This window comes from Protopterus annectens, chromosome 17.part0 (assembly GCF_019279795.1).
Source record: "Protopterus annectens isolate FY-2018-M chromosome 17.part0, PAN1.0, whole genome shotgun sequence".
NCBI classification, from domain to species: Eukaryota; Metazoa; Chordata; order Ceratodontiformes; family Protopteridae; genus Protopterus; species Protopterus annectens.
The window spans coordinates 260,469,249-260,483,145 of record NC_056751.1 but is presented as its reverse complement, the minus strand read 5'-3'; the positions used below and the strand labels follow the sequence as shown (position 1 = coordinate 260,483,145).

The window sequence follows — 13,897 nt, the reverse complement described above, 5'->3', positions numbered from 1 at the left end:
CTATCAGGCTGAGTTGCAGGAAGTATCTGCGTTTGGCTGGGACTTCTCATTATCAGTTCTCTGCATTGCCCTTTGGCTCATCTACTGCGCCCAGAGTGTTCACGAAAGTTCTGGCTCCAGTGATAGCTTTCTTCAGGCTAAAAGGAATACAGATCTATCCTTATTTGGACGATTGCCTGATTCTGGCTCAAGGAAGGGACGAGCTTCTTCATCATTTGGAATATGTGATAGCAGTGCTAAGATGCCTGGGGTATTCTGTGAACGAATTAAAGTCCAGTCTAGTACCCTCTCAGGACATGTGCTTTCTGGGTGTAAGACTGAATACAGCATCCCAGATGGCCTTTTTGACCCCGGACAAACAAACAGAATCTTTCCCTTTACTTTCATCAATTGTCTCATCAGTCCAGGCTGACTGCAAGGACAGTCCTTCAAGCCTTGGGGTTCATGGCATCTTGTATTCTGGTGCTTCCCAATGCCAAACTGCATATGAGGAAGCTACAATGGTATCTCAAAAACGTATGGACACAGCACTGCCAGGATCTGGACACTGTCATTCAAATAATACCTTGCATTCAAAAGGAATTTTTGTGGTGGGCTCAGGAATGTCACCTAAACAAGGGACTCTCTGTGACCCGGCCAGAGGCGAGTCAGATTCTAACGACAGATGCCTCAGACAAAGCTTGGGGAGCTCATCTAAATGGAAAATGGATACAAGACAAGTGGCCTGCCAGACTACAACATCTACATATCAACTTGAAGGAGATGTTAGCAGTCCAGTTTGCATTAATAGCTTTCAAGGATTTACTTCTTCCAGGGCAGGTGTTGATTCTAACAGACAACACAACTGTCATGTGGTACATCAACAAGCAAGGGGAACACATTCTTATCCTCTATGCAGGCAAGCAATGATTTTATGGGAGACTGCTCTCAGTTTACAGCTAAATCTTCAGGCAAGGTTTCTGCCGGGAGCACAGAACTCCTTAGCAGATGTGTTGAGCAGACGAATTATGGATCCCCACGAGTGGAAATTGGATCCTCATGTATTTCAGAAATTGACAGTGTCATGGGGAACTCCAGACATAGATCTGTTCGCTTCTCCACTAAACCACCAGCTGCCAAAGTTTTGCACGAAAAGGTTTCATCCCACAGCTTGGAAAGTGGATGCTCTTTCTTTCAATTGGAGCAATCTTCATGTGTATGCCTTTCCACCTCTGCCTCTCCTACCAAAGGTACTTCTAAAGGTCAGACAGGACAAGCCAAAGATGATTTTAATAGCTCCAGATTGGCCTCGACAGCACTGGTACCCATTACTGAGAAGTCTGGTAAGGAGCCTCCATGGCCTTTGCCTTCGATTCCACACCTGTTGTCTCAGGAGGACAGTCATTTACTCAATGTCAAGCTTTACTCTCTTCACCTAACAGCCTGGCATATTCTGTTTTGAACCATAGAGGGTCTCAACTTCCACAGCAAGTTTTGAATGTTATTTTGGAAGCTAGAAGGCCTAGTACAAGGAAAGTGTACGCAGATAAATGGAAGAGATTTTTATTTTGGAGTGCAGCAAAGGATTTTGATGTTTCTGAGCCTAATTTAAGTGTGGCTCTTCAATATCTTACTGAGTTACTGGACAAAGGTTTGTCCTTCTCTTCTATTAAGGTTCATGCTGCAGCAATTTCGCTCACTATGATTGTGACCCACCATTGTTTTCTCATCCTTTGTTCAAGCAATTTCTTAGAGGGGCAAAGAATATAAGACCCCCGAGAGCTCCTACTCCTGCTTGGGATCTCAATTTTGTGTTGGAGAAACTCACTCTACAACCTTTTGAGCCTGCAGCTACTACCGAGTTGAAATATTTATCATGGAAGACTGCTTTTTGTTGGCCATTACCTCTGCAAGAAGGGTTTCTGAATTGCAGGCCCTTATGGCGGTTGAGCCTTTCTTAATTTTCCATAAGGATAGGGTATCTTTAGTACTAATCCTTCCTTTATGCCTAAAGTGGTTTCTAGTGTGGCTTTAAACCAAACTATTCATTTGCCTACTTTTTATGCAAATCCCCAAAATAAAGGGGAAAAGATTTTGCACACTTTAGATGTACACAGGCAGTTGCGATATTATTTGAGCAGAACTAAAGGGTTCAGGCAGTCTCAGCAGTTATTTGTTTCTTTTGCTTTGAGTTCTCAGGGCAAGCCTGTGTCAAAACAAACTATTTCTAAGTGGATTGGGTTTTGCATTGCTTTCTGTTATTCCCATCATGGCAAGGAGATTCCAGCTGGGATTAGGCCTCATTCCACTAGGGCTACTGCCACTTGACAGCTTTTTAAGGGGTGGCAACTAAAGATATTTTGGAGGCAGCTACTTGGAGTTCAGTGCATACTTTCTCTAAGCATTATCACCTTCCACTTTACTCTAAATCTAGGGCTGGTTTTGCCACTGCTATTTTACAGGGCATTTTGGCAGCTCCTGCTTCTTTATAGTTTTGCCATCCTCCCTTACCTCTGCTTTGGGATTCTACCCAAGTGTAAGGACTGCAGCAATGTGAGATGAAGAACATAGTACAGTTTTGTACCTACCATAAATGTAGATGTTCGAAGATCCACATTGCTGCAGTCCAATTTACCCTCCCTCCTTCCCTCTGTAGTTAGAGGCGGTTGTGTGGGTTGGGTTGTAAATATTGTGTATATTGTATATATTGTACATATTATTAGTGCAAGGGTGGTTGGTTGGTTGTTTGCTGTCTTTTGGTTTTTGACCTTTCTTTTTAGGGTCTTCTGACATCTGGGGCAAGAAAAGACTGAGGATATGACGTCGGTCATGCGCATTTGTACCCTGACGTCCTGATGTCAGTCTAATGCGCCTTGACCGACGTCAGCCTTATACTTTGATATTCGGGCTGACCGAGGACAGCGGACTACCCAAGTGTAAGGACTGCAGCAATGTGGATCTTCGAACATCTACATTTATGGTAGGTACAAAACTGTACTTTTCCTCTTCTCCTTATTTTGGAGATCAGAACTGCTATGGTTTCAGCTATCAAACGAGATCTGGGTAGTTAGCGCCTAGCATAAAGCTAAAAACACAGCATCAATGGGACCGGATGGTGTCCCCGGCTGTGTGCTACACGAGCTAAATGAGGAATTAAACCCGCACATAAGGCAGCTGTTTAATCTCAGCCTTACCACAGGATACGTGCCCAAGGAGTGGCGTACGGCAACTGTGGTCCCACTCCACAAAGGCGGCGCCTCTACGGACCCTGGTAATTACCGCCCCATAAGCTTAACAAGTCTAGTCTGCAAAGAGGATCATAATGGAGCTCATAAACAAAGATATAGGGGACTTGCAGACATTGGACCCGACCCAGTTTGGCTTTGTCAAGGGAAGATCATGCCTTTTGAACTTGGTCGACTTCTTCGAAACAGTCACCAAGGCCATTGATGAGGGAAAGGCAGTCCATACAGCCTACCTTGACCTTGCAAAGGCTTTCGACACAATACCCCACTCGGGTATTATAGAAAAACTTACCAGCTTAAATGTAAACCCATATGTCACAAGATGGGTTGCAAACTGGCTTAAGGACAGAACCCACAGGGTTAGAGTTGCTGGCGCTGTGTCAGACTCCAAGCCGGTCACAAGTGGTGTCCCACGGGCTCGGTCCTTGGCCCCTATTGTTTGGCATCTACTTCTCAGAAGTACAGGCCAACATGGGAGGACTTTGGCTGACAAAGTTTGCAGACTACTGCAAACTGGCCATAGTGGAAAGTGCATCGGACACGGATATCCTTCAGAAGGGACTCACGGAAACAGATAGCTGGTGCCAGAGCCATGGCCTGAAGTTAAACGCCAAAAATGTATAGTCATACCCTTCGGGAAAAACAAGGTAACCCCAAGCTACCATATAGGTGGCAATCCACTAAGCACAGAAGAGGTTATCAGGGACCTGGGGACCCAGGTTGACAGTGGCCTTTCTTTTGACACTCACATTGCTAAAGTGGTTAGAAAGACCTTCTACATTGCCCACCTGATCATGAAGGGATTCACATCCAGATCTAGTGAGGTCATTGTTCCCCTGTACTCTTCACTTATCAGACCAATGATAGAGTACAATGCCCCATTCAGGATGTATCTCACCCGACATCTGCAGCAATTGGAGAGACCCCAAAAGTTCCTCAACAAAAGGATAAAGGACTCCAAAATCTGTCATATGCTGCCAGATTGAAGAAACTCCAGCTCTATTCAGTCGCATACCGTCTGCTCAGAGGTGACATGTGCCTGACATACAAGGCCATGTCCAACCCGAATTAATGGACATGCTCCACCTCAAAAATCCAAATCCACCAAAACCACTAGAGCAAGCGACTTAAACCTTAGCACGGCTATAAATAGGACGTGCTGGAGGGATAGATTTATCACTCAGAGACTCCCTATGCTGTGGAATAAAATCCTGGTCCATGTGAGGCAGAGCACCTCGCTGACTCTGTTCAAGAGAAATCTAGACCTGTGGATGGGAGATCGTAGGTTTACCCCGGGAATCATATCGGTGTCACTGCTGGACAGAGGCACAACAAACTAATGGGCACAGTATTTTTTCATATAAGGGGTGGCGTAAGCCACAAAAATTTGGGCTAGGCTTATAAATGCCTTAGGGCAGATAGCCTAGTATAAACCTATGAACCATTGTGGGATATAGGGTAGCCTTGAGCCGGTAGAAATAGCTCTCGAGCTTTAGTATAGGCCGAGTCGGAGCCGAGGATCGGCTCCGAACCCATCCAGCAAGAAAGAAGGCGAGAAGACAACTAGCATGGAAGGTTATGGTAGGTACATAACTTCTCATTTTCATTGATGTGGCATTGGGGGTGGGAGTGGATGTTCATCGTGTTTCACTGTTGCAGTCATTACAATTGGGTTATCCTGCTGGCAGGCTACCCGCAGTCGGCTCGAGTTCCAAAGTCTAGGTCCAGAGTTGGTTGCTGTTGGCTCCTCTCTGACGTCAGTGCACAGGGGTATAAAAGATGCAGCCAATGCCATTTTCTTCAGTCTTTCTTGCCATGCGGTGCCTGAAGCAAAAGCAGTTCGCAAGTGCCGGTTGGCTGACTCCTGAGATTTTCAGATTCGAATTTCAGATCCGAAGTCTTCATTAAAGCTAAGTACCCTGTTGGGGAAACTTTTTCTTGCTCCAGACCCATGTCAGAAAAAGTTAATAATTGTATTTCTTGTGGGAAGCCAATACTTCATCAGGATTTTCATTCTTACTGTATTCCTTGCCTAGGCCCTGACCACGACCTTGCTAGTTGTCGGTTTTGTGCTAGATTTAACCAACGCACTATTAAGCGTCTGTATGATTTTGCATTTCATTATTTTGGCAGAAGATTTAACTATATAATGCCGTTGGAGCAACCAACTACCGGAGTTTATAAAAAGCGCAAAGAAAAGGACTGGCATCAGAGGTCCAAAACCGACGAGGCTTCTGCTATGCCTGTCGCCGGTTCGCTGGATCTCAGTGAGGTGCTTTCGCAGCCCCTGACGCCCGCTACCTCGGAGCCACAGGCCACTTCGACTCCCCCGTGGAGCCGACTAGATCGCTGGAAACTGAAGGTATTGGAGACACTGATACTATTCCCTCAGATGGGTCCGTAACCGCTGAGCAGGCACCGGCTTCTGAGGGTGTTTTCAGGCCTACACAGTTATATGTAAAACCAGCTTCAGCTTCAAAGGCAAAGACTAAAGCAGCTCTAAAGACAAAGAAACAAGTACAGCATTCTCCTGGACAGGCCTCCGTGTCTAAAAAACAGATGCTTAAAATGGCCGAAGACCTAATTACTTTGATCAGGGGTTCCCATCCCCCATCTGATAAGAGGCCTAGGCAAGAGATAGAATGATCAGGGGTTCCCATCCCCCACCTGATAAGAGGCCTAGGCAAGAGATAGAATATGCATCTTCATTTCAGGTTTCCATTTCCTCCGATTCCTCTTCTGACCAGGAATATTCTCTTCCTCCCTATGAGGATTCTGATGCTGAAGAATCTATTCCTTCAGCCTCTCCTGCTGAGGATTATTCTTTTGGGGAAACCCTGCATACTATGAGGGAGCATTTCCACTGGGAGAGCTAAGATTACTCAAAATCCAAGAAAAGGCTCGGAGACTTCCTTTTATTACCTCAGCACAGGCCCCTTGCTATTCCTCCTGTTTTAGACATTGTAGATGTATTTTCAGAGTCCGGACTGTCTCCTGACTCTTCACCTCCAGCTCCTGTTAAGCCAGACAGATACTATAGGGTTCCTGATTCTCATAAATTTCTTCATAAAAACCCTGTTGCAGACCGCAGACACAGAAACTATCTCTCAGGGTCCCAAAGGGGTCAAGGCGTCCACTGCAAAAAACTCTATACCCTCTGATAGGGATTCAAGGGCTCTGGACAGATGGGGGGAAAAAGATTTATACTTCTGCTGCCTTAGCTGTAAGAGCTTTAAATTGTCAATTTCATGTGCTTAAATATCCGCAATATCTAATGTCACTGCTTAAACAAAAAATGTTGACAAATTCAGAATGTGCAGAAAACAAATAAATGCAGGATTTATTGCATGCTGCTGAACAAGTAGGAAAGCATACTTTGCAATGTGGTTTTGATTCTCTAGAGGCCTCTTGCAGGGCCGCTGTTACAGGTTTTGTCATTAGGAGACATGCTTGGTTAAAAGAAAAGAATCTGCCCGATCATGTTAAAGCAAAATTATTAGGTTCTCCATTACAACATGATACCTGGTTTGGTGTTAAAGCAGAAGAGGTTTTGAAGAAAATGGAGGGCAAAGCTAAATCTATACAAACAGTCAAAGATTTTTTTTACAGGTACAGCCTCCCGTTTTTAGCAGGAACTGGCCTGCAAAGAATTGGTCCTTTCCAGTGTCAGACAGACCACAAAGAGGTAGATACAGACGCCCCAGAGACCGATCACAGCCCCAAGGCTCATACAGACCTAAACAATGGAGTGCTTCAACCTCCAAAAGCGGAGAAGAAAAATCACAGCCATACAGGAAACTGTCTCAGACTTTCCCCTGCCAGCACCAAGCACTTATCTTCTGACAGCTCCCTTGGGGAGAAAACTAGCACTTTTTGCTCAAAATTGGCACATGATCACTCAAGACAAATGGGTCTTAAATATCGTATCCCAGGGCTACAGGTTCCATTTTCATACCCTGCCAAGGCCAAACGGTATGCCAGACCTGCCACACAATCAATGGGCAGAGGCACAAAAACAAGTCTCATCCCTCCATGGACATGAGGGCCATTCAGCAAGTACCACAGCAAGAGCAGGGACAAAGATTTTACTCGAGGCTATTCTTGGTGCACAGAAAGGACAAAACCTGGAGACCAATACTGGACCTGTCTATCCTGGACATTCCAAAAATCAAAATGTTAACTCTGCAGCAGCTTCTGCCCATGCTGGGCAAGAAGACTTGGCTTGTGACTTGAGACCTAAAAGAGGCATACCTGCATGTCCCAGTCAGACAATCATGCAGAAGATACCTCAGATTTATAGCTGGCTCAATGCATTACTAATTCTCTGCACTGCTCTTTGGCTCATCTACTGCGCCCAGGGTCTTCACAAAGTGCCTGGCACCAGTAATTGCTTTTTGCAGACAGAGGAATTCAAATATATCCTTACTTGGACGACTGCCTTATTCAAGCAGAGAACAAGGACACTCTACTACAGCATCTGGCGTTTGTAAAAACATTACTAGCAGACCTAGGGTACACAGTAAACGAAAAAAAATCAAAACTCGTACCCTCTCAAGAGATAATATTCGTGGGTGCAAGCTTAAATACAGCTGCCTAGATGGCTTATCTCACGCCAGACAAACACAGACAACTGACTACTTATTTCAAAATGTTGGCAACAAAAACCCAGTTATCTGCAAGAAAAATTCTGCAGGCTTTGGGCTTCATGGCACCCTGCATTCTGCTAATTTCATATTGCATATGAGGAAACTTCAATGGTACCTAAAAAGTGTTTGGACTCAACATTGCCACAGCCTGGAAACAATAATTACCCTCATTCCCTGCCTGCTACAGGAGTTTCGATGGTGGGCAAAAGCCTGTCACCGCAACACGGGACAGCCATTCATCTTACCCACAGCCAGGTAGACATTGACAACAGATGCATCAGATTATGCCTGGAGGGCACATATGGCAGGAAGATGTATTCAGGGCGCATGGTCCGCAAGTCAAATGTATCTACATACCGAGATTCAAAATGCCCTGACAGCCTTCAAGGATTTACTTCATCCAGGACAACTACTGATAAAGACGGACAATACCACAGTCATGTGGTACATAAGCAAGGGGGCACACATTCCTACCCCCTCTGCAGACTAGCCATGAACTTGTGGGACACAGCCTTGACTTACCAAGTACATCTGCAAGCACAATTCCTGCCAGGAAGGATAAATACTCTGGCAGACGAACTAAGCAGAAACCTAATGGATCCCCACAAGTGGAAATTGGATCTACAAGTCTTCAGCATGATAACAAGGAACTGGGGGTGCCCGGACATAGACCTATTTGCCTCCCATCACAATTGCCAACTACAAAGATTCTGCACAAGGACTTATCACAAGCAAACATGGAAAGTGGATGCTCTATCTTTCAGCTGGAAAAACCTAACAGCATATGCTTTTCCTCCTCTGCCTCTCCTCCCCAAGGTACTCCTCAAGGTCAGACAAGAGAAGCCAAAAATGATTCTGATTGCCCCAGACTGGCTCCGCCAGCACTGGTACCCAATCCTAAAGAGCTTGTCCCAATGCCCAGCTTGGACACTACCTCAAATTCCTCACTTACTGACTCAACAAGACAGTACTGCACAGCCAACTCAGGACCCTAAACCTGACAGTATGGCAAATAATGTAGCCATTCAAGAGACACTTCTTTCTAAAGCAGTTATGGATGTTATTTTGGAGGCCATGAGGCCTAGCACCAGAAAATCTTATGCAGAAAAATGGAAAAGATTCTGTGCTTGGAACCAGACACAAGGTATTGACATGAATGTTCCAAATATTCCTCAGATTTTGCAATACTTAACTGTGATACTGGATAAAGGCCTTTCCTTTTCATCCATTAAAATTCATGCCTCTGCCATTTCAGCTCGCTACAATACAGAACCACCTATTTTTTCTCATCCATTACTAAGGCAGTACCTCAGAGGGGCCAAAAACATAAGATCCCCAAGGAGAGCACCAATACCTGCATGGGACCTCAACTATGTCTTGGAAAAACTTACACTGCCTCCCTTTGAGCCAGCCTCTGCAGCTGATATAAAATTCTTATCCTGGAAAACAGCTCTGCTCCTAGCAATAACCTCCACTAGAGTAGTCTCAGAGCCACAGGCACTCATGGCTGTGGAACCTTTCATCATGTTCCATCCTGACAGGGTTTCTCTGAGGACAAACCCTACCTTTATGCCTAAGGTAGTGACCAGTGTGGCCCTTAAACAAACAATTCACTTGCCTGACTTTTACCCGAACCCACAGAATAAGGGTGAGAGACTTCTGCATTCTTTGGACATTCACAGACAGCTACTCATCTACTTGGACAGAACCAAAGCTTTCAGAAAGACTGAACAGCTTCTAGTAGCATATGCTGCAGGATCACAAGGAAAGCCTATCTCAAAACGGACCATTTCCAAGTGGATAGGCCACTGAATTCGTTTCTGCTAATCACAGCATGGCAAATCAGTGCCTAAGGGCATTAGGCCACATTCCACCAGAGCAGCAGCCACTTCAGCAGCCTTCCTCAGAGGAGTACCAACCAAAGGCATCTTAGAGGCTGCAACTTGGAGTTCAGTGCATACTTTTACAAAGCACTACCACTTACCTCTCTATTCTAAATCCAGGACAGGCTTTGCCACCACAGTTCTGCAGGGCCTGATAGAAACTCCTAATCCTATTTAGCTCCAGCCTCCCAACCATAGCTTTGGGATTCAACCCAATTGTAATGACTGCAACAGTGAAACATGATGAACATAGTACAGTTGTGTACCTACCATAAATGTAGATGTTAGAGTGTATTCACTGTTGCAGTCCAGGTTACCCTCCGTACATCCCCCTTTTCCTTGCTGGGAATTATCTGTACTTCTCTGTTCTTTACAACCTATGTGGTGTATTTGCTTTTAGATCAAGGAAAAGTTGTTTTTTGGGTATGCATGCTTTTTGGCATTAGTGAGCCTACCATTTTAGGAGCACCTGACATCTGGGGCAAGAAAAACTGAAGAAAATGGTGTCGGCTGCATCTTTTATACCCCTGGCGCACTGACGTCAGGGAGGAGCCGACGTCAACTGATGCCGGACCTAGACTTTGGAACTCAGGCAGACTGCGGGTAGCCTGCCAGCAGGCTAACCCAATTGTAATGACTGCAACAGTGAATACAACATCTACATTTATGGTAGATACACAACTGTACTTTTTATATTATTGTTAACTATAGTGTGTTTTTTTTTTTTTTTTTTTTGTTAGCAAAATATCGCTATCCTGTACTCCCTCTTACTCTACCTTGCTCATGTGGTTAGGTGGATATCATTACTGGGTTTATCTATGGTGTATTTTTCTGTAGTCTAGAACTTTGAGTAATTGGATAATTTTGTTGAATTTTTCTGTTCTGTCCTATCCTGCCCATTATCTGGATTTATCCTTTTTAAAATAATGATGTTCCACACTGCTACAATTTGTTGAAATATTTTTGATAGTACTGTTTTCTGCTTGTTTGGTCATGTTTTTATACATTTTATACCATGTAATGGTTTCTTTCCTACAAGTTGCAAATTATCTTGTATTGTGACTGAAATTGGTCTGTTTTGGTCAGCTCCCCTACATGGTAGTTGAGTAACCAGTAAATTATCACCCCCAAATTCAATGCTGTACCAAAGCAGTGTGTGCAGCAGAGTTGGTAGTAATTTATATACTACTGATTTACATAGTGGTTTCTCCTTACAAGTTATCATTTTTATTTATTTTCTTGCTTGCTTGCTTACTTATCTAATTCTAAATGTAGATATTTCCAGAGCAATTGAACTATTGGAGAAGTTGCAACGAAGTGGAGAAGTGCCTCCCCAGAAGCTACAAGCTTTACAAAGAGTTCTTCAGAGTGAATTTTGCAATGCTGTGCGAGAGGTCAGTATGTATCCATATCCTTTTTTTTTTTTTTTTTTTTTTTTTTTTTTTACAATTTGTGTTTTATTGCTTATTTCACATTGGGGACAGAATTAATCAAGCACAGGATTTTTAGAATGGATTTGAGAAGCAGTATACATGTTACATTATGTAGTATTTTAAATAGTAATTAGAATAGGAGGCAGCCCCACGGTAGTGGTGCTGCGGTAGCGTTGTCACCTCACAGCAAGACGTTATCCATTCGATTCTCAGCTCGAGCGTCTTCTGTGTGGAGGCATGCGTGAATGAGCGTGCCGTCGTTGAAGGTTGTGCATCAGGGCTGGTAACTCGGCACGTAAAAATTCACTACCAAAACATTAGCGGACCGGAGTTCCGCTGTGGCGACCCCTAACCGGGATAACGTTTGTCCATTTTTTTTCTTTTGCAGTGTAAAAGCAGTGATTTTTTAATATTTCTGTTTAGGATGTAATAAGTATTGACTTCTAGTTGTCACATAAAAGCCTTCTTCTCAGGCAGGTGGTAGCCCTGCCTGCACAACCTTAGAAGCTTCCATTTATCTGTAGCCTTCTGGCAGTTCCATACCTTAAATCGCATGTACTTGTACACATCTGTATCCACATCTCCAACTGTAGCACATGTTCTACCACTAGTTTTGACATCAACAGCTGGATGCTTCCAGCAATGAAGTTTTATATATATATATATATATATATATATATATATATATATATATATATAATGTGTGTGTGTATAATATAATATAAAAAATATAGATATAGCTATATTATACAGGTTGTGTGTGTGTGTGTGTGTATGTGTGTGTGTATATATATATATATATATATATATATATATATATATATATATATATATATATATATATATATATATTTATATATGTGTGTGTATGTGTCTGTGTGTATATATATGTATATATATATGTATATGTATATATATATATATATATATATATATATATATATATGTATATATATATGTGTGTATGTATGTATGTATGTATGTATGTATGTATATATATATATATATATATATATATATATATATATATATATATATATATATATATATATATATATATATATAAAATCAGGGGAGGCTCTTGCTATAGGGCTGTGGGACTGCAGCCCCTCCACCTGTAAAATGGGTCCCCCACCTGTAAAAATGTATTAAATAAATTCCCTCGCCATAGAACATGCTAAACTAAAAATTCTCGGACTCTTGCGCATGTATGCTTAGTTCTTGACTGCTGTGTTAGGCAGACCAGAACTCCAAGCACGCATGTTCAGGCATTCCAAGCTCCAGACTGATCTATTAGGCAGTCCGGATAGGGAAGGCAGTAAACTCCGCCCTTCCAACCCAGAGGTCTGTGCGGTGACAACCGCACAAACCAGAAGGTCATCGGACTGCATCGCCCACAGGCTGGACCAACAGCAGGAGACTCTAGCTTCCTCACATCTTGAGGGACCCCCAACATTGCTTTATGGTGGTGGGTAAAGAATAAGGCTTAAACCCTGTACGTTGGGTCCAAGGGACAAGAGCCTGAATTCCCTACCCACCACCATTTGTAAAATGTTTGAAGATTTTTGCCTCATATTTATTCTGTTCTTCATAAAATCTGTGGTTTCAGTATTTTTGTACTTTACTTAACACAGCCAGTAGTGTAGTGGTAGCAATGTTGCCTGACAGCTGTGGGTTGGCTGGTTTGATGCTTGGTTGCGGTGCCTTCTGTGTGGAGTCTGCATGTCCTCCCTGTGTTTGTGTGGGTGTGCTCTGGTGTCCTCATTGGGTATTTGTCCCTATTTTTTGGACTGTATTCCCCCATTATTGGCTTTGTCCAGGTTTTTTGTGCCAAGGTTAAGAGCTATGGTGATAACTGAACTCACTGAATATGTTTGGGGGCTGTATTCCCCCATTATTGGCTTTGTTCAGGTGTTTTGTGCTAAGATGTTGACAGCTATGGTGAGAACTGAATTCACTAAATGGTAGCCATTTAAGTTTCAGTCTTTCTTTCTTTCATAAAAATAGATTATTTGGCATAGTGGTATGTTGCTCTGTCTGTTTTGCACAGGGTCCTGGGTTTAATACTTAGCAGTGAAATGTATGGCGGTAACACAGCATTTTAGTCTAGCAACTTTCCAACATTATACAAGCAATGTTTTGTCCCTGGTTTTTGGGCTTTTGCCCCCCCCCCCCAATAAACTTTGGCTATTTCCAGATTTCTTGAGCTGCAAAGTTCAGAGATACAGCGGAGTGTCGAGTAGACTTTACAAGGAGTTGAGAGCTGCAGGGGAAAAAAGTTTAGTGTTGCTTATGCCAAGATGGCTTATATTGTCAATAGCATAACAGGTAATATACTTGCTTTTGATGCAGAAGGCTGTGGGTTTTACTCCCACAGTAGGTAGATCCATTGCTGATCCTGTACTCTGTTGTAAAGGAGATGGATGCTGTAGTCCTCTTTGGCGTAGATACCTAGTAACTATGAACCTGTTATCAGTTTGCCATCCATTCCCTGTTGTGATATTACTAGCATTATCATTTTGTAATGCAACATAGGCAATTTATTCCTCAAGGGCAACAGGCACTTTATTTGTAGATGAAACAATGACATATAAAGTTGTTTGCTAGCAGTAACCTTTTCATTAGTTAACAGATTATTTTAATGTGAATTTATTTAGATGACTTTTACTTCTTCAGAGATCGTACATATTTACTGATACTGGTGGACTGTA

At 43.1% G+C, this 13,897-nt stretch overlaps 1 protein-coding gene across 1 annotated transcript in view; it reads left to right on the top strand.

Annotated features, from left to right (window-relative positions):
- LIN7C (lin-7 homolog C, crumbs cell polarity complex component) overlaps nucleotides 1-13,897 on the top strand; it is a 429,094-nt gene that overhangs the window by 96,059 nt on the left and 319,138 nt on the right. Inside the window, exon 2 of the mRNA XM_044059602.1 lies at nucleotides 11,029-11,147. Within this exon, the coding sequence (XP_043915537.1) occupies nucleotides 11,029-11,147 (119 nt within the window). The remainder of the gene's footprint in view (nucleotides 1-11,028; nucleotides 11,148-13,897) is intronic.